The following is a 20,152-nucleotide window of genomic DNA, read 5'->3' on the forward strand; positions in this document are numbered from 1 at the left end:
TTTCATGCAATTTCACTCATTGTACACAATATCTGTAATATAGATTTTTTTTTATCTTACAAATGCAATCGAATACTTATTAAGATGGCAAAAAAAATATCAACAATATTGGAATTATTATTTATTCAAGTTGTTAAAGCGATAAGGATTCCTTTGCCAATATGTTTTAATTATACTATACCTATAGTATATAATATATGTATTACAATAGTTTTGAAATGACCCGCTACAAAAGTTTGACAACAATTTACAATGAGTTGAAACCCACATCTTTCAACCCGGCACCAAGAACTTTTACGAATGAACGTATAATGTATATGTTTAAGTTTAATATAAATATTGTATGAAGAAACAAATTGTAATTGCTGATTTACCTAAAATACTTTTAAGATTCATGAAACTTGATATTTATTTCAAAACTTTAATGAAACACAGTAAACTATAAAGTGTAAAGTAAGAAATGATCTTCGATAAGTCGATGTCATAAGTTCGAAAAAGAAGTTTCGTAATTCGTTTACTGAATCGACCGACCATAGAACCGTAGACCAAATCTGTTTTTGCGTAGATAATTATGTCAGCTAAAAATATGTATAGGAGAAATCTTGGAACAATGATATAGATTAGTAGCACTATAATATAATTCATTTAAAAATAATCTAATAGTTCAAGATCCAATATCAAATTAAACTTTAGAAACTATTTCCTATCTTTGAAAATTAAACAGTAGGTTTATGACTCTATAGGAGCAATTTCGGACATCGGTTCGAATACACTCTATATCAGGATTAAACACATTCAGCGCTTTATTAAGTTGTTCTCCAAAAATATAATTCACAGATACCTTAGTTGAACTCTTATTCAAATCATGCTCGCCGTCATTCATTTCTGAAAGATTTTGTAATTTAGTATCTATTATGTTAAAATAAGTTACATCATTTTTGTTAATAGATTCCGGTGTAACTAGATCTTTTGATATTATGTCTTTCTCTTTACGTTCCTCCCGTGTATTATCACCGGTTGTGATATCGTCTAAAACACCATTATTAAATTCATTTTTATCATCCATACTTTTTTCAATTTTATCAGGCACCGAATTTGAATCATCTAATATTTCTTGGGATGAGTCATCGTTATCATTCATTAATATACTTTTATCTACAATGAAATGTGTATAATTGTGGCTCTTTACAGTTGGTGTTTTTACCATTTCATCGATTGTTTCATGTTTATTAACAAATTTTTCTAAACTTTTATGATCCGCTACTTCCAATTTATCCTTATCAATAGTGTGTGCAGTTTCTGCTTTTTCAGCTGTACCTGTGTAACCATCTGCGTATAATCCATTTTTTGTATCTCTATCGAGTCCGGGTATTTTCTGGTTACGATGAAATTTAGCAGCTTTATTCGATGGGGCAAGAATTATAGCTATGGGACCTGCTTTATGCTTCTTAATCCCTAGCAGACTACGGGAGGTGTTGTGTGTTTTGGGGACCAATCGTAGTATACTTCTGATGTCTTCGTACTTTAGATCATCATCATCAGACTCCTGAGAATCGGGGAAGTCGCTGATACCGCGACACGAATGGAGGACTACTTGATGAAACAAGATCAATATTACAACTGGAAAATAAACACGTTTTATGAATAATTTTAGTTGGTAATGTGCACGAAATACTAGCAAACGCAACGCTTGTAATCCTAAAAAGATCATCATATGTTTTGGTCACCATGAATTAGGACATCTTTCAACTTAAATGATGAACTCCACCAAACTATTTAAAAGAACTGGTTACAAAATTTTACTTACTCTGAAGAGCTTCCATCATCTGCGCCGTCTTCGTTCAGACTTTAATTCCTATAAATACTCTAATGAATTAAAGCGAATTTAGTTCCGGTACTAAAATTTTCATCAAGTGTCGATTAATGTTCTTAATGTGAATTTATAAGTGATTTAATTACCTTATCACGAGAATTGAAACGTAGATAATTTTCTTAAGTCTAAACTCGTGCAGTAGGTATTGGTCTCTGTACTTCTGTCAACTGAGTTAGTGCGTCTGTGGAACTGGAACCACAATTGTGCGTCTAACATTCAGTCGTACGCCGAACTCCGAAGGATAAGAGGTAACCGGCATGTCATAGACACGTGTTTAAAAAGCTGACACACGAAAATCTGACGCTAAGACGTATCATCAGACCCTTTCATCTTTAACCACTTTCTTATAACTATCACTATCGATGCATAACTTTATACATTCCCTAACAATTAAGCAACATTATCTCAAGTTGCCCTGAGCTGAAACTGAAAGTATTCTTCTTGTATACAGTTTAATAACAAAATTGTAAGTAAAATTGATTAAGTCAAGTATAAAATCATTAATGTGTCAAATGAAATACTTGCTGCCTACGAGACCGGCAATCCTAATTTGGGGGCACTAGCACTTCTTTGTTAACTATAGATCCATTTTTATGTGTAATACAGTTTTTTTTCTAGCTGCGCCTGACTAATTTTCGATACAATAAGATTACATGGTTTATGATGATATTCAAGATAATAATGATATACCTACGTAAGAAAATTGTAAGGGGAATGTTGATTTATCGCCGGCAAAATTACATTGTGGTAGTTTAATTTGATTATTTATATTGATTTAGCCAAACATCTTCCATACAATAATTATAAATTTAGGGCTATAAAAACGTATTTATATATTTAACCTTTAAAATTGATAAATAATGTCTTTCTTACTATCATTATTGAGGCATAGACAAGATAAGTCTGGTGACAGAAGCCTACGTCAATAAGACATAGTTAAAAATATAGAATAAAAAGCAATGTTCATTTTTCATTTATTTTATTCATGCCAAATGATTTATCGTAATGTTGCGTGATTATGGAAGCTGTCTTAATTCAGTTCATGCTATTAAACAAGAGATATTGTAAGCGGTTTGGGAAGATGGTAGGCGATTGGCTTGAACATTCTATTGTAGTAAGTGTAACGACGCTTGTGCGGGGTCACCGATGCTCTTACGGGCACCTTTACTGGAGCAACTGCTGACACACTTCGAGCACACTGAAAATGTAACAATAAATAATGACGCTATAACTCATATTACAGTGAAACCTTGGTAAGTGGGACCTGGATAAATGAGACAGAATTGCAATAAGGTCCCGACATTTGGTTATTGGGACCTCTCGAACCTGAACTTTTTCGATGTTTAAGTCTATAATTGAGACGCTATAGCTCAATTCCCTGTATAAGTTAGAATTTTGATAATTTGGATATTAGACTATCGACAAAACTTAGGGTAAGATGACACGTAAGCTTAAACGGGATTCACGTTTTAAATGTAGTTTCAGCGCTGTCAGACTATTTCTCTGTATGAAATTTGACATATTTGACAGATGCTCAACGCTCATGAAATTTAAAATATTTGACAGCGCTCAAGACGAGATTGTGAATTCGAAATAGAATATAACCTGAATGTGACTTAACCCGATCTATATCTCCAATATGTCAAAATCCAATACATTTTTTACGTATAGTTCACATACTTAGCGCTAAGTTTCGCTGTTATACTTATTACTTACCCTGAGAGTCGACACTTAACGCTAAGTATATTCCGTATATTCAATATACGAGAGTTCCGCGTTTTAATTTCAACTGATTTTTACCCTTACCAGTCCCGGTTGACGGTACACTTCACCAGTATTTTTCTGATGGAGCATGCTCTTTGTATTAAAATGAAACGATGATACCAATCAAAGTAACAGATCAGCGAGCGGTTCAGTATTTTTTTTTGTTTTGAAATTATTAATTCGTCTCGTCAGACAAATCTTTGAAATACTACATATAAATACTAAGAACATAAAGTGAGACTGCATCAATACAATGAAAATAATTAAACATTACGACTATCAAAATTTTATCATAAAAACATGTTAATTTCTGAATGTAATAAACAGAATCGAATATAACACAAATAATATGACTGACAGTCCAAGACAGCTGACACTGCGATATTGCCGCGCAAATTTGAATCAATGGTTTTACGAAAATTATATTTCTTAAACTTCTTTTTATTTTCATACACATTTCTAGAAAACAAATTCTTGCTAAGATAGAAATTTTTGCTAATGGCACGCGTCCATCATTTTTCATATAATTTTTTATGTTTCAATAACCGGCTTCAAGCGTGAATTTTAGGTAAAGTTCCTACTACCTACGCAATGCTGTGGTAAGCGTCAAGGCGATGCAAGTTTAATAGTGCATGATCTATAGGTATATACTATAATATACACTTGAGTCTCTTGTTTTGAAAGCGTATTTAGACTTTAAGTGAGTGATGTGAATACTATGAATTTTACTGAGTTCTAGCTAAGATATTCGAATCCTGAGATTACCAAGAACTCACTAGTTAAGCATAAGTGCGTCCATCTTGGAGACCAAATGACGCTGAAGTGGTAATTAACAAATGATTTCGTGGTTCAAAAGTTGATTTAAATCCCTTGCGACAACGCGGTAAGAGCGTCCTGTTTAAGTAATGTTTTGTTATAAAATATTTTGAAGGGGTTATAATCAAACAAAGTGTAAGATATCAAAATGTTTATTAAGACAAATTCGATTATTGGCACAAAATTTTCTCACGCATATTACTGTGAGATTGCTGTTTTGAACCAAACAAAACACTACATTTACCACACAAGTTTCACACGGTTTAAACATACCTCAAGACGTCTTGAGAACTGTCAACTGTCAAACGTTGACAGCCCTCGACACAGAATGAGTGTACGTTAGTGAACGGCCTGACATCGCTGTTCGTTGATGACTGATTCAAAACAGCACTACAAGCTCGTGTCGCAATTGGTATTAAAAATGTCAAATGGAAGAAATTGATTCGTAAAAAATTTCTTATTCTATCTAGTGCTTATCTAGGTGCAAAAATATTGTTATTGTCTTATGAAAATAGACTCGTGTGGACTTCAATAATTTTGTACCATTAAATCCAGAAGCATCGTATACATTAGGGATATTCACATAAATTATTGCAATAACAAATTATGACTAGTCTCCCGTGGGAGCATTAATGAAATTACATGAGAAATTTAAATAAAAAGTTAACACTAAGGCCGCTAACTCACTGGGATACCATGGCGGCGTCGATGGCTACGTGTCCAAACAATTTCAATTTTTTTTTAAAGACAATTCAGACCAATTGACCTAGTCCCGTGCTAAGCTGGTGAAGCTTGTGTTTTGGGTACTAGGCAACGGATATACATACATATTATAGATAGATAGACATATAAATACATATTTAAACACCCAAGACCTAAGCACAACACCAAATGCTCATCACATCGATGTTCGTCTCAGCCGGGGGGACCCATGGATTCGCAGTCAGGGGTACTAACCACTAGACCAATGAGTCGTCAATTTCTATTGTATGGCAGTTAGCTGACTTTGCGCCAGTTTGGCAATTGGAAGCAAAGCCAGGATCAAAGCCTCAAAAACCATTCTGAAACCTTCTTTTATTTTTTTTCCTTTCTAGAACCTTCAAGTGAGTTCAATGCACTTCAACACAAATTGTTTGGATACGTAGCCATCGATGTCGCCATGGCATCCTATTGAGTTAGCGGCCTAATACTAAACTAGCGTCGAATTTAATACCTATAACTCTTATCAATTTAATATCGCATAGATTTATCATACAAATGAATGTTCGTGTATATGTTTAGTACGTGAGATTCAGAGTCGAGACTAAGGGTGAGATCTATAGTGCGCACTTGGACTTTGCTCAGACTTTACTTACGAAAAACACTAAGGTTAAACTATGATTTAGTATATTTATAGACATTTTAACGGTGAGATTAAGCTAAGCTCAAGCTAAGACAGAAATTGATGTTTCATTTCATGCAATACCTTCTTTATTATCCTTTAAAAAAGTAAAGAATGGTTGTAGTTAAGTCTGAGCAAAGTCTAAGTGCGCACTATAGATCTCACCCTAAGTATGGCTTCCACGTGTCAAAAGTGACATTGACAGACCGAGTTAGAGCTGATTTTATAAATGTAACATTAATGCTCAAATAAATAAAATTCTTCACTATTTCATTCATATAAATAAAATAAATTGCATATTTTTGTTTTGCAAAACTCGAAGACGGATGGATCGAAAAAAATTGTCTTTGTATGTACTAAAGAGGTAGGCTATATAAAAAAACGTATTTAGGCGAATCGAAGTTCGCTAGTTTTGAATAAAATTAACATTTGATTTCAATGAATAGTTTAAAAATCAGGGGCAGTACAACTTTTTAGGTCTGGGCCTCAGATTTATGTTTCATGATCATTTTTTTGTCAATCTTATAGGCAAGTGGGTGATTACCCCATGTGCCTGACAAACGGCGTCAACTTGGGTCTAAGGCAAGGCGGTTTCCTGACGATGTTTTCCTTCGGCGTTCGAGCGAATGTTAAATGCGCACATAGAATGAAAGTCCAGTGCACAGCCGGGGATCGAACCTACGACCACAGGAAAATTCAAAAGAGCTAATGAATTACCCAGTCCTGACTTTTTGATATGATTAATTAATATTAATTTAACAGATTATAAAGCATGCTATGTCTACGCATTGTGTTGGTCTAGTCTAGGCTTTATGTCTATGCGCATTGTAACAGTTGCTCGTACGCTGAAGGAAAATATAGTAAGGAAACCCTGCTATAGACCCAAAAGTCGGTAAATGTCAGGCTAAGAAGTCTGACCTACTTGCCTATAAGAAAAAAACAAATGATTACGAAACAGATACAGCCACTGGTTTTATAATCTATCTTAATAATTTAAAGCGTACCAAGTTCTTATTCTGTATTGTCAACTAGTCTGTGGTGTTCCCTGTCAAGCTCAAATGTTCAAAATCTTACTTTGACAATGTACAATCATAAAAGCATCTTGACAAGTATCGTTATGACATTAAATATTCGAAAATAGCATTATATTTATTATATGTGACGGCAATTATTATATGGCCATTGAATATTTTATTAAAATGAAAATAGAATTGAAATTATGAACAGCGCTGTGGGCATTATTGAACTAAACAAAATATTGAACATTATTCATTGCGAACAAATTCTATGAAAATCTATGCGTGCAAACACTTACAATATCTAAAGCTAAAATACCACTGAATAGTAGATTTTATAATAAATAGCGTATTTATAAAATCTACGTATTGGTATTAGGAATGGAACTTTGGGAGCAGAGTTTGTTTTAATCACAATTATTTTGAAAATCCATAGACTGCTTTTGCTTTAGCACCACAGACTATCCAAGCCATCAAAATCTAAGCAAGATTTTTGTAATAATTGTTATTACTTTGTATTATTATTTAGGTACATTTAATGTTGTACCAATATTTATTGTTATTCTTTGACGCTTATATTTTCTTGCTCTGGCCGTATTCCCAAACTTGTCAAAAGTCTCAACTGTCATTTGTTTCTTGACAACTTGACATCTCTCAAGACAAGGCTTTTAGTTCTCTTATGCCAATTTGACATTATCCAGTTGTCTCTATCCGTCAGAAATTACTTCGTGGAATACGGATTATCTTGCCGATCATGGTATATATATTTATTTATATGAAAAGGATTCCCAAAATAAACTTTGTGATGATTTCCAAATGTGACGCATGCTTGTCACGTATATAAATATGCTCCACAAGTTCCTTATGGAATGAATTATCTCGGCGGCACTTCTCTTGGTGGTGGACTTCTATATTTGGCTTTGATGTGAAGGAATGGCTTCTTAGGCGACGTAGGGTCAGCAATCGTCGCTTCCAACGACAATCTGATACTCTCTTCTATAGCTGCCTGCGTTACTGGAGTGCTGCTGGCCGACAGACTCTTCTTCAAGGGCTTCGGAAAGTCATTTGTGGTTGCCAGACTCATGCTTCTTGTCTTCTTTCCATACGTGGGCAGCAATTTCTTCGGCTCATTTATTGGTGTCGACGCTAAACTCTGGCTTCGAGTTTTTCGCGCGTCAGGTACGCTGGATTTTCTGGCTTGGTTCAATCTGTCTGTGCCGCAGAATTTCTTATCGTTCTGGAGCGCTAGACTCATGCTGCGAGATTTTTTGGGCGTCGGCACGGACTTCCTCTGTTCAGGTCTGTTTATTGGTGTGTTTGGAGTGCTGAAGCTGGCCGGGGCTGATTGCTTTCTCGGCTTCTCGTTCAGGGGTAACGTTAAAGCGGAACGATTTCTTGTAACTGGTTTGTTGGGTGTGGTCTTTGGGGTGTTCTTGGGTTTTTGTTTGAAGGGCTCGACTGGTGAGCTGTCGATAGAAGCTTTGCTATGAGCTGGGGAAACGGAAGATTCTTTGAGGGAGGTTTTGCTACTCGACGGGGAGACGCTGTTCCGCGAGATCTTTTCGGTACTACTTGGGGATGGGGTGGTTCTATTGGGTGAGATACGGTTGGTGGGGGACGGTGTAGTTCTCTCCTTTGCGGTGTTGGAAGCGGGTGTGGGTGCGAGTGGCAGAAGGTCTCGGCGTCCTGGAGTGACAAGGCGCACCTGACAGGGCTCGTGACGAGATAGGAAGTGCTCCAGAGTGTCCCAGCCACCGCCGACGCGGACCATCATGTGGCGACCTTTTAGTAACTGGAAAGAGATATTGCCAATTAGATTTTTGGTATAGGCTAGACTTCAGCAAGCAATATTTTTATGAATTACACAGACTGTATATTTTTAGATATCCTTTTTAGTTCAGATTGAAATTAAACTTCTCGTATAATCTCGACATAGATATTTTCTAATGTTGTTATAGTATTAGACTTTTCTTTAAATAATGTATTAATTTCAATTTTAATTTTGAATTTTTAAGTTTAATCAATCTTCAATTTTGATAAAAACTAAAATAACTAAAATATGAAAGTAAGAGAAAGAAAATAACGAAAAAGAGACAGACACAGAAATTCATAAGATTTAATAATCATTATACAGTGTATAAAAAAAGTTTTTATAAATTTATTGTAATGTAAATAAAATTGATAAATTCCTTCTAATTTAATAATTGAATCAAATTCAAAAAGAGATTACAGTGTGAATAAATAAATATTATTTTGGTGTTTTTATTAAATCAATTTCATATACGACGGTGATAGTATTTACTAATAATAATTTTATTGATTAATTTTAATATTTATCGTTAATCACTACTGCATTTAAGTTATTTTTTTTCCATACGCCAAAGAAGTATAACTTCTAACACGTGTACATAAGTACACACACTCTTTTTTTTTACTTATGTAACTTTAATGACATTTTCCTTTGAATAATTGTAATGTAGAGGAAGGTAAAACTTAGAGTTTCTTGCCCGTTCTTCTCAGATCAAGGCCTCCTGGTAGGAACGGATGGCGTAGTCTTGCTCTTACGCGAATTTTGTAAACGTTTTTGACATTCATAAGCCGCAGACGCATCTAAACTGAATAAACGTATATTGATTGATACATTTAAACATACCCTTATAAAGACATTTCTGCCGGCGATATTGTACCGCCCTTCACCCACTTTCTTCACTTTCAACAGCCGTGAACATTTGCCCGAACCACATCTACAACCACGTTCCAATAGACGTGTTATTGATTGTACCTGGAATTAAATAACAAATATTTAATATGGAAGAACTGAGACAGAACAGAACTGGACAGACGTTTCTTTGGATTAAGGCCCTTTCTCCACTGCTCCGGTCCGGCGTCGGATACCGGAATGAGTCATGAGAAAAATATCGGACGGCCGGATTGCGCTTCTCCACTATATCCGATCCGACAATAATCGATACTTGTATATTTATCATGCAACACCTATATTAACTAAAACCCATACACTTTATTTTATTAATAAAACGTTCTAAATTCTGAATATTTTCTATGTTCACTAATATTTTGGTATAAAAATATAAATAAATAGCAACATAATTTGGTTTGGTCCAGGTAATCCAGATTGTTTCAAATTATAGAAACTATAAATAAACTTGTGAATAATAATTTATAACCTCTTGGATATACTTGGACCGATAAAACACCGCGTTGCGATCTAGCAAGTTATCGGATCGTTAAAAACCGGATGCCGGAGTAGTGGAGAAGTACGTAAGTACTGTTGTGAGTTTCTAAATCGGATCGGTAATTAACGTTTGCCGGACCGGAGCAGTGGAGAAACGGCCTAAAGATGAATGTAAATCTTCAAATCTTACGAAATGGTTTGTCATGCAAAATATTGCAGGATTTTTCTCAAACATAATTGGAATGGAAAACATAATTTTAACAATTAAACATAGCAATCGTATAGTATATTATGTATAATATGTTTGATACATTCAAGGAATTAACGTATAACTCTGGATACATTAAAAAATATTCATAAATTCAAAGAAGGGCAGTGTTCGCCTAATGGCTCCAATGTGCGACTCTTCCTCGAGGTCGTTGGTTAGATCCCCGACTGTGCTATGGACCTTCTGTCTATGTGCGCATTTAACATTCGCTCGAACGGTGAAGGAAAACATCGTGAGGAAACCGGCTTGCCTTAGACCCAACAAGTCGAAGGCGTGTTAGGCACAGGAGGCTGATGAACTTGCCTATTAGATTGACAAATGATCATGAAACAGATCCAGAAATCTGAGGCCCAGACCTAAAAAGGTAGCTTCACTGATTTATTAGTTTTTTTAAATAATGACTTCATAACTTTGCCATTTCTGCCTTATCTTAATGACAATTTCGAGTTCATTTTCATAACAATATGTTTAGAAATTTATTAAAGTAATATATTACCCTTTTGTCGAGCTCATTCGTGGGTCTGAGTGGAACATCGGTGTCAGAGGAACTATCCGATCGCGTGCTCGCCACTTCCACGCTGTCCTCCACGCATACTTCATCTAAAAGATATTTCAAGATTATTTTCACTCTATTTAATGTTTCATTTTATGGAATAGCATACATACACAATTTTGGATGTACAAATAGGATAGCGAACTAGGTGTATGGGACACGCATGTGCGAATGGCATACGTTTAAACTATTAATGCGTTTGAATTGTAGCTATCGAGTCGATGGCGCGTTGTGTTTCATTGTGATTGGCCAAACAAAATGGCGGCCGTTTCGCTGTCTTTGATTGGACTAGAGATGCTATTGACCAATCGGAATAGTGGAAGAGTGTAGTGTCTTTCGATGTTCAATCGTAATTTAAGTAACATAAATACATATAGATTACTAAGACAATACGTTAATGTCTAAAATTATATAAAACCCTAGCTGACCCGGCAAATGTCGTTTGCCATTATTTCTAGGATATTTTTTTTTAAGATAAAACTTTTTAACCGGATTAAAGTTATGTATTATTATAAATTTACAATTATTTAACATAATTTTAAATTTATCCGACGTTTCGCGTGCTTTACAGCGTGCGTGGTCACGGTGACTGAAGACAAAAGGTGTTGGATGTCAAAAAGTATCACAGCTGTAGAGAAAAGTTGCATTATCTGTATTTATTTCCCCGGAGTTGGTATTTAAATGTGTAAAGGTTATGTCAATATGTTTTTTAGTTAATAATAAGAATAAATAATAAAAAATAGGGGTTGATCGTAGAGAGTTGACAGTTAAGGGTTGTATGTATTTTTGTTAGCTGTATTATAAAATAAAAAGAAAAAGTTTTGTCCAAAAATTTAAAATTAAAATTTAGGGGTTTGATGATGAAATTAAAATTGGACAATTGGACTGATGATGATAAGAAAGAACATGTATTTAATGTTGCCCTTATCATGGAAGAGGTTTATGTAGACAGTAGTAATGTGATTAGGGATATGACAATAGCTCCTAGCTTTAGATTCGCCCCTTACTTGCAATAAAAGGTATTCCATAAAACTCCATAAAAACAAGTAGGCAAAATGGATTATTGATATATATCCGAATCTGTTGATTGCGAGGATCGACAGTAGGCCTATTAATTCTGGAATTTAAGGCTTTATCTTCACTTAGTTTTAATTCAAGTTATTAATTAGGAGTCCTATACCGTGTCGTACTATGACCGTATAAAATTGGGACCGTTCCGTCGCCGACCTAAAGTCAACATAGCGGTAACATAGTGTTAGACCAAAAGCCCATGAACAAAAAATACCTGTGAAATGACCCAACCTGAATTACGCTTAGAAGGCTGTTACTATATCTGAAAATAGCTCTGAGCACTATGCCGTCATTTCTGAGCGGTACATGTGAGTACGTGAGTGAATGGACTTTCTCAGGTACAATGGGGGAATTTCGACTAATTATTAATGTACGGCTTTGTTATAAGTGTATAGATGATTAAAAATAAATGTTGAAAAACCTAGTGCCGTACAAAAGTGATGGTGCCGGAAGTCGGTGCAAATTTTTAATTCGACGATAGTTGCAGAAGCAATATAGGTCATTTATTACTGTACGGCATTTGTGTGATTCCTTTTGGACACATATACAGATACTTTACCCGTAAACGCCGTACATATTCCCAGCGGAGCGGTCGAAAGCCAAGGGTCGCAACATATGTCTGATTAGCATATAGGTGATGATGATATGAAACAACATAAAATTAAATGATCTTGAGAGTACTTCACAAATAGATAACATTTTCCAGCATGCCGTACATTTTTTGTGGAACACATAGGTGTATGGAGTAAATTACTTTCCTCAGAAAAGAGTCATTTTCCGGTGACTTTTATCTGTACGGCAATAACACAGGTTATTAATACTTTAGACAATCTTCAATAAAAGATAAATGCCGTACACTTTCGATAGTCCGCTACCACCGCCTACCAATACAGGGCGTCCCAAAGTTATGGGAAATGAAGGGAAAGTACCTTAAATATCGTAGATAGGGTATTTTACTAAAAGAAGACTTTATGTTATTTTTAAAAGTTATTAATTCTGCATTCAAAGATTTTTTAAAAATTACTTGCCTCGTCTGGGAATCGAACCGACTTAAATGTAAAAAAAACACCCCTACTTTTATGATGCCAATCGAAAGAATGGCCAAAAACTAATAACTCTTCTTAAGTAACATAGTATTTTAAAAGAAAGGAACAGCGTGAATTTATCTTTTTAATCAAATTAAAAACATTATCTATCGTATTCGGCCTAAAAAAATCCCCTACGAGTCTGTTCCTTTAGAAAAGTTATACCATTCTTTCGATTGGCATCATAAAAGTAGGGGTGCTTTTTTTTTATTTAAGCCGGTTCGATTTTCAGACGAGGCAAGTAGTTTTAAAAAAATCTTTGAATGCAGAATTACTAACTTTTAAAAATAACATAAAGTCTTCTTTTAGTAAAATACCCTATCTGCGATATTTAAGGTACTTTCCCTTCATGTCTCATAACTTTGGGACGCCCTGTATTACATTTTTATTTTTGTTAAAAATATGTTTCCTTTACCTCTCTCTGCTGGTACGATAAGGCTGTAAATATACTTTACAGCCTTATGGTAGTATACTCAGATATGTACAGTTATTAATGACCTTAAGGGACACCTCAAACGTCGTCGAAGTTTTTATCAGCTGTAAAGAATAATCTGGAGTAAAATGTACGGCATCTGTTTTTTTTTGTTTATTTATATTTGTTACATATAAAATAACAATAATCTTTGAAAATATTACTCCCCATATTACTCTAGGAGCATTTGAAAAGTCATCTAAATTTCGGAAATTTCATATATTTTTTATCATAATATTTTTATTTGTTACCATTTATAATGAACGGCTATAATGTACAACGGTAATATTTAGTAACATTATGTAAAAAAACAAGTTGCCGTACATTATTTTCTGATCTTACAGCAGTAAGAACTTGGTAAATCCTGAAATTTCGATAAATATTTAATTACACAAATATTAACTATAATATTTGGACGGCATAATTATAAAACATTATTGTCCGTGTTAAATAATATTTTGAACATGTTGCCGTACATTTTACAATGACCTTAGGGTATATGGGTGTAGGGGTAGGGTTCCGACCCTTGGCTTTCGACCGCTTCGCTGGAAATATGTACGGCGTTTACGGGTAAAGTATCTGTATATGTGTCCAAAAGGAATCACACAAATGCCGTACAGTAATAAATGACCTATATTGCTTCTGCAACTGTCGTCGAATTAAAAATTTGCACCGACTTCCGGTACCATCACTTTTGTACGGCACTAGGTTTTTCGACATTTATTTTTAATCATCTATACACTTATAACAAAGCCGTACATTAATAATTAGTCGAAATTCCCCCATTGTACCTGAGAAAGTCCATTCACTCACGTACTCACATGTACCGCTCAGAAATGACGGCATAGTGCTCAGAGCTATTTTCAGATATAGTAACAGCCTTCTAAGCGTAATTCAGGTTGGGTCATTTCACAGGTATTTTTTGTTCATGGGCTTGTGGTCTATGTTCTTATATGACATGAATATTTATATGACATTTTAATGCCTATTTTTATAATTTATCGAACAATGGTACATTTTGTCTTGCAAATAAATGATTTATTTATTAACAATTCGGTTGCTCATGCGTCGTTTGATCATACGCGTAGTGACCGGGCTCTACGCACAAATTTAATTGCATTTTTACCTGTGCATTAGATTGATATAACATAATATATCTTATATATTGTATAGATATAAGAAATTATTTTATGCAGGAAACGGCAAACGGGCATCACCTGATGTGATGTGATACCGCCCATGGGCACTCTCAATACCAGAGGGCTCGCAATCGTTGCAGGCCTTTTAAGAATTGGTGCGCTCTTTTCTCGAAGGACCCTAAGTCGAATTGGTTCGGAAATACTTCTATGTACGTGTTACGCCTATATAACGCGGATGATACATTAACAAAACGCGTTATCCAATGTTAATAGTAACTTTCTCGTATTAATTCATCTATGGCTGATACGTTCATAGTTCGATCATGGTATGACACGGTATAGACTCCTCTAAGTAAAATACTCACTCTCATTAGGTTCCAATGTTTGCTTCTCTTTTTTGGTTGGTCTGAAATAGAAAAATACATTTCTTAATAAAAATATAGTTTTCAAATGTGACATAAAAAACACAAAGAAAATAGGTACAAAATAAAAAAAAAGTGTATATACACGCGTTAGAAGTTATACTTCTTTGGCGTAACAAGTTAAAAATCTTTTCTAAAAATTTATTCTACGTTTGTAGAAAAAACTACACTAACAATAGAAAAAACTAAAATGTTGATTATAGCCAAGGTCAAAATTCACCCTTTGACCACTATTCCTGTAAACCAGTTCTGGACTGTGTTCTTCTGTGTTGTATCTTCTGGACAGGGTTTTTTATGGCTCTGGCACGGTTTGTGCATTAGCCAGCGTCAAGTGTGAGATTTTTATAATTCGTGCTCTTTGCCTTAGAAATTCGACCATGTCCTCCATGTACGGTTTAGGCACTCACCCAGTACCGCAAAACCCTCCCAAAGGCCGAGAACAAATTTAAATTGAATTAAAACTTGCCCTCGAACCCCCCTCACCTAGCTGCCACTTAATAAGACCGCTAGGCTATGAGGCCCCCAAAGCTGAATGGTCTTATTTAAGGCAATAGTCACCCATGACAAGCATGTCTTCAGATGCGTTGTTGCGAGGACTACTAGAAAAGATGTTGTGCTTTTTCTCCGACCTTGAGGAAGAATCGACCAGTCTAACCTCTGGCTGACCCAGTGACAGATTTTTTGTGTAATGGAATCTCGCGGTTGGCCTGAAGCCCTCATTAATAGGGTTTGTTTCGTGACTAGCCCATGGGCGTTGCCTGTGACACTCCAGCCTCTAATCACCTAATTGCCTATTAGATTGAGATTATGAAAATACTAAAATCTGAGGCCCAGACTTAAAAAGGTTGTAGCGCCACTAATATATTTATTATAAAGATTTATATCAAAAATCCAATACATTTTTACAGGAGTCATCAAGTCAGGACTTTTAATCCCAACATACCTTTATCTCACTCGACGACTCATTGGTCTAGTGGTTAGTACCCCTGACTGCGAATCCATGGGTCCCGGGTTCGATCCCCGGCTGAAGCGAACATCGATGTGATGAGCTGATGTTGTTCTTAGGTCTTGGGTGTTTAAATATGTATTTATATGTCTATCTATCTATAATATGTATGTATATCCGTTGCCAAGAACCCATAACACAAGCTTCACCAGCTTAGCATGGGACTAGGTCAATTGGTGTGAATTGTCTTTTAAAAAAAAAAAAAAATATTTCCCTAATTCTCTATTAAACTTACTTATCAAGAGGTGGTGATGAGTCCCTGAACTGCCAGGCTGCTCCAGACATGGCTGAATCTAATCCCGAGTCCCGTTCTTCCAGTGCGATTTCTTTCTCCAGCGCGACTAGACCTGGAGGCTCTACGTTGAACTTCGTGGCCAGTCTGGCCACTTCTAGAAGACAGAGGATCACCTGTCGTGGTTGGTTGTGAAGGACTGAAAAAGGAAAATGAATTACTTCAAGAAATTCTTACAAATTAAAAATAAAGAATCAGAGCACTGTTGGCCTAGTGGCTTCAGCGTGCGACTCCTATTCCTGAGGTCGTAGTCCCTGGCTGTGCAATGACTTTCTATATGCGGATTTAACATTCTAAAAAAACTTTAGCAAGATGTACAAATATTATATTATTTTTGGAGATATTTGAAATTGGTTTAATATATAATATTGTCGTATATATTTCTCATTGGACTAAGCAACGAAAATATTATTCAAATATATTTATTCATATAGGTAACATAATCTACACGTCTTATGAACGTCACAAAATTAGCCTAAATTTCCATTTACTGCCTGTTCTAAAATCAAGAACCTAGCATAGAATAACTGGCAATGTTACAAATTGTTTATAAGGACCTGCATTACATCATCCGTCATTATGACGCGGTCCAATAAAAATCTTACCAAGGTCATCGCTTTCAAACAGCAAGTTTTCATGAACGCCCAATTCACGACAGAAGGTGATGAAGTTCTCGGCGTTGTCCCGAGAGAAGAAGCTGCGCCTTGCTGCACGTTGCCAACATCTTCCTCTGATCGCTGGCACCGGCTGAAAAAGTATCAGAATAAGAATCATCTTCAAGATCTAAAATAAATCAGTCTACAACCTTTTTAGGTTAGTTTCTGGGCCACAGATTTCAGAATCTGTTTCATGATTTGTCAATCTAATAGACAAGTAATCATCTCCTGTGCCTGACAGACGCTGTCGACTTTTTGGTCTAAAGCAAGCCGGTTTCCTCACGATGTTTTCCTTCACCGTTCGAACGAATGTTAAATGCACATAGAAAGAACGTCCATTGTTGCACAGCCGAGGATCGAATCTACGACCTCAGTGACAGGGTGTCAGGGCTGGCATAATCACAAGGGCCCCGGACCCAAGAGGACCCATGCCCAAGAGATGTTATGTTCTATGGATGAATGTGAAGTCTGCAATACGCATTGGGCTAGCGTGGGGACTACAGACCATTCCCTCTCGCCTAAGAGAGGAGGTCTATGGCCATTAGTGGGACATATACAACGTGTTATTGAGTACGCTGAAATTCTCGAAGTTAAACTGTACAAAGTGATGATTCTTACTTATAGGGCCCCATCAAAAGAATTTGCCACAGGCCCCAGATGGTATAGTTACGCCACTACTCAGCGATGAGATTCGCACGCTAAAGATACTAGGCCAACACTGCCAACACTGCTGGGGCTAACATCAGGGCAAGAGGATTTTAGGCAAATCCTATTCTGCAGTGCATTAGTTAGCATGAACTCGTCGGATTAATTAGTGTGTCAAACGATTCGGTCCACAAAATTCAAGTATTTTCAGATAGTCCATAAAAAATAAGAGGCGGCAGTGTCATGCCATACCTTTCCGGACTTACAGCCCACCATACCAACGCGAATGCGACCATCATTTTTCTTTTTTTCATTGCGCAATAAGACCCCTGAAGAACCGCCATACTGGTTCATGACCCACTATTTTGTGCCACTATCTCCCGGCCTAATATTCAACATGACAGAGCGACAAAATTTTTTAGTCCTACAACCAAAACCGATTCTTCTAGAAGTATTGTGAATTTTGTTGCAATTTTGACTCAACTCACCCCAACTATAATTCCCTGGTCGAGCGCCTCCCGCGCCCGGTCATGTATGACGGCAGCCAGCTGACACAATTCAGCACCGTTGTCCAGAACATCTAGAAAGTTCTCGCCCGTGAGGTATGTGATACCTGAAACAAAACAATATCTAAGTGTTTGTGAAGCTCCTTGCGTGAACCATTTCTATGGATTTTTCTGTATTCGTTTTGAAAGAAAGTTCTTTAGCCATTTATTAAACAAATTTGGGAAATAAATACATATGGAGAGAGTAGCGAATTGTATAAATTTACTATATGAGATTTTTGGAGTGTACCAATTTACCCTGGTTATGTATCCAACTGTGTCTTGGGTATGGTAGAGGTAAGGGACCTTGCTATCACAATATATTTTTTAAGGTCCTTAGAGGTAGGGTATAGTGCGGAAATGGAGAGACTGGGGCTGCGTGTGCCAAATAATCATACTCGGCGTGGTAAGCGGTCGCAGTTGCTTGCAGTGCCTCAAGCGCGAACGAATTTACTCAGAGAAGCGCCATTTAAGCGTGTCTTGCGCACCCTGAATATTATTGCAAGTGAGACGGATATTTAGTTGCACTGGCTGAATTCACAAGAATGGCATTATGTATAATTAGTTTTTTTTTTTTTTGACAATTCACACCAATTGACCTAGTCCCATGTTAAGCTGGTGAAGCTTGTGTTATGGGTACTAGGCAACGGATATACATACATATTATAGATAGATATACATATAAATACATATTTAAACACCCAAGACCTAAGAACAACACCAAATGCTCATCACATCGATGTTCGCCTCAGCCGGGGATCGAACCCGGGACCCATGGATTCGCAGTCAGGGGTACTAACCACTAGACCAATGAGTCGTCAAAAGGTTTAGGTTTTATGTTTTCACGTTTTGTTTATATTATGTTTCAGCTTTCAGTTTAGTTCTTTCAGTTTAGTATGAAGTTGCTGTAAGAATATAAAATAAATATAACTCTTTCTATATCATTCATTAAGCAACATCTTACGGATGATAGTCGAGAGAATGAAGTGCCCCTATTTACGACACTGCTCCGACATCTCCGCAGGGTTTTGTACCTGATAGTTTTTGTTGAACTACTTTTTTATTATTTTTACTAATTCTACTAACATAGATCTTAAGAAACTATTGTTACTAACTCCCTTATCAATCAATGGTCTGTATTTGTCTGATAAATACAATTATTATTATTATTATCAAGCATAGAGTTAAAATGTGGAAGCCATACTAGATCTCTTCTTGGAGCCATCAACAGCTGTTTGAAGAAAAAATGCTAAGATTCGTACTACAAACATTTTTAGACACTGTATTGATAATACATACATAATCGGTGTGCTAAAAAGTTCGTAAGCTGGCTCATAGGTGGCGCTTCTATCAAATTAATATATAATACTAGCTGACCCGGCAATCGTTTGTTTTGCCATGTATATTATTTCTAGGAAACATCTTTTTAGTTCAATAAAAATAACTATGTACAGTAATAAATAATAGGGGTTTATCGGGAGGTGTGAAAATTAGGGGTTGTATGTAGTTTTGTATGCTGAATCATAAAAAAATAAAAACAAAAAAAATTCTAAAAATAAAAATAGATTTTTTTTTGGGTCGGACACCCCATATCACTTTGTACTTTGAAAGATAGTAGCCGATTCTCAGACTTACTGAATATGCATTAAAAATTTCATAAGAATCGGTCGAGCCGTTTCGGAGGAGTACGGGAACGAACATTAGGACACGAGAATTATATATATATAGAGATAAACAGACATATATATATATATATATACATATATAAACATAAATAAAAATAAAAGTGCATGTCTAGTGCAGTGATTTAACAGAAAATCACTTAATACCTTTCATATAAAGATCAAATTCCTTTGAATAGGATCACTGAAATACGTCTCTAAAGACATAATCAATCATTTGCGTTCTAACTCTTTCTGATAAGATCCACTTTGCAATATCGTAGTTCATATATC

The 20,152-nt window shown here is 35.8% G+C and overlaps 2 protein-coding genes across 5 annotated transcripts in view; both read right to left on the reverse strand.

Moving 5' to 3' along the window:
- Nucleotides 1-522: 522 nt before the first annotated feature.
- On the reverse strand, nt 523-2,013 carry LOC125061675. Its single transcript, XM_047667207.1, has 2 exons — nt 1,808-2,013; nt 523-1,620 (listed from the first exon to the last, which is right to left on the reverse strand). Exons 1-2 carry the CDS (start codon nt 1,824-1,826, stop codon nt 704-706), a joined length of 936 nt encoding a protein of 311 aa, XP_047523163.1. The 5' UTR covers nt 1,827-2,013; the 3' UTR covers nt 523-703.
- A 4,432-nt stretch (nt 2,014-6,445) lies between these two features.
- Nucleotides 6,446-20,152, reverse strand: part of LOC125061838 (GAS2-like protein 3) — a 104,201-nt gene continuing 90,494 nt past the window's right edge. For 3 of the 4 annotated variants that reach the window (XM_047667460.1, XM_047667461.1, XM_047667459.1), the window contains 8 exons: nt 18,141-18,265; nt 16,957-17,098; nt 16,295-16,490; nt 14,997-15,037; nt 11,872-11,994; nt 10,808-10,911; nt 9,504-9,632; nt 6,446-8,642 (listed from right to left, as the gene is read on the reverse strand). In XM_047667460.1, coding sequence (XP_047523416.1) covers nt 7,725-8,642; nt 9,504-9,632; nt 10,808-10,911; nt 11,872-11,994; nt 14,997-15,037; nt 16,295-16,490; nt 16,957-17,098; nt 18,141-18,265 — 1,778 coding nt within the window. In that variant the 3' untranslated portion in view covers nt 6,446-7,724. The remainder of the gene's footprint in view (nt 8,643-9,503; nt 9,633-10,807; nt 10,912-11,871; nt 11,995-14,996; nt 15,038-16,294; nt 16,491-16,956; nt 17,099-18,140; nt 18,266-20,152) is intronic. The other variant, XM_047667462.1, reaches the window with a different exon arrangement.

Source organism: Pieris napi, chromosome 24, assembly GCF_905475465.1.
Source record: "Pieris napi chromosome 24, ilPieNapi1.2, whole genome shotgun sequence".
In the NCBI taxonomy this organism is placed as follows: domain Eukaryota; kingdom Metazoa; phylum Arthropoda; class Insecta; order Lepidoptera; family Pieridae; genus Pieris; species Pieris napi.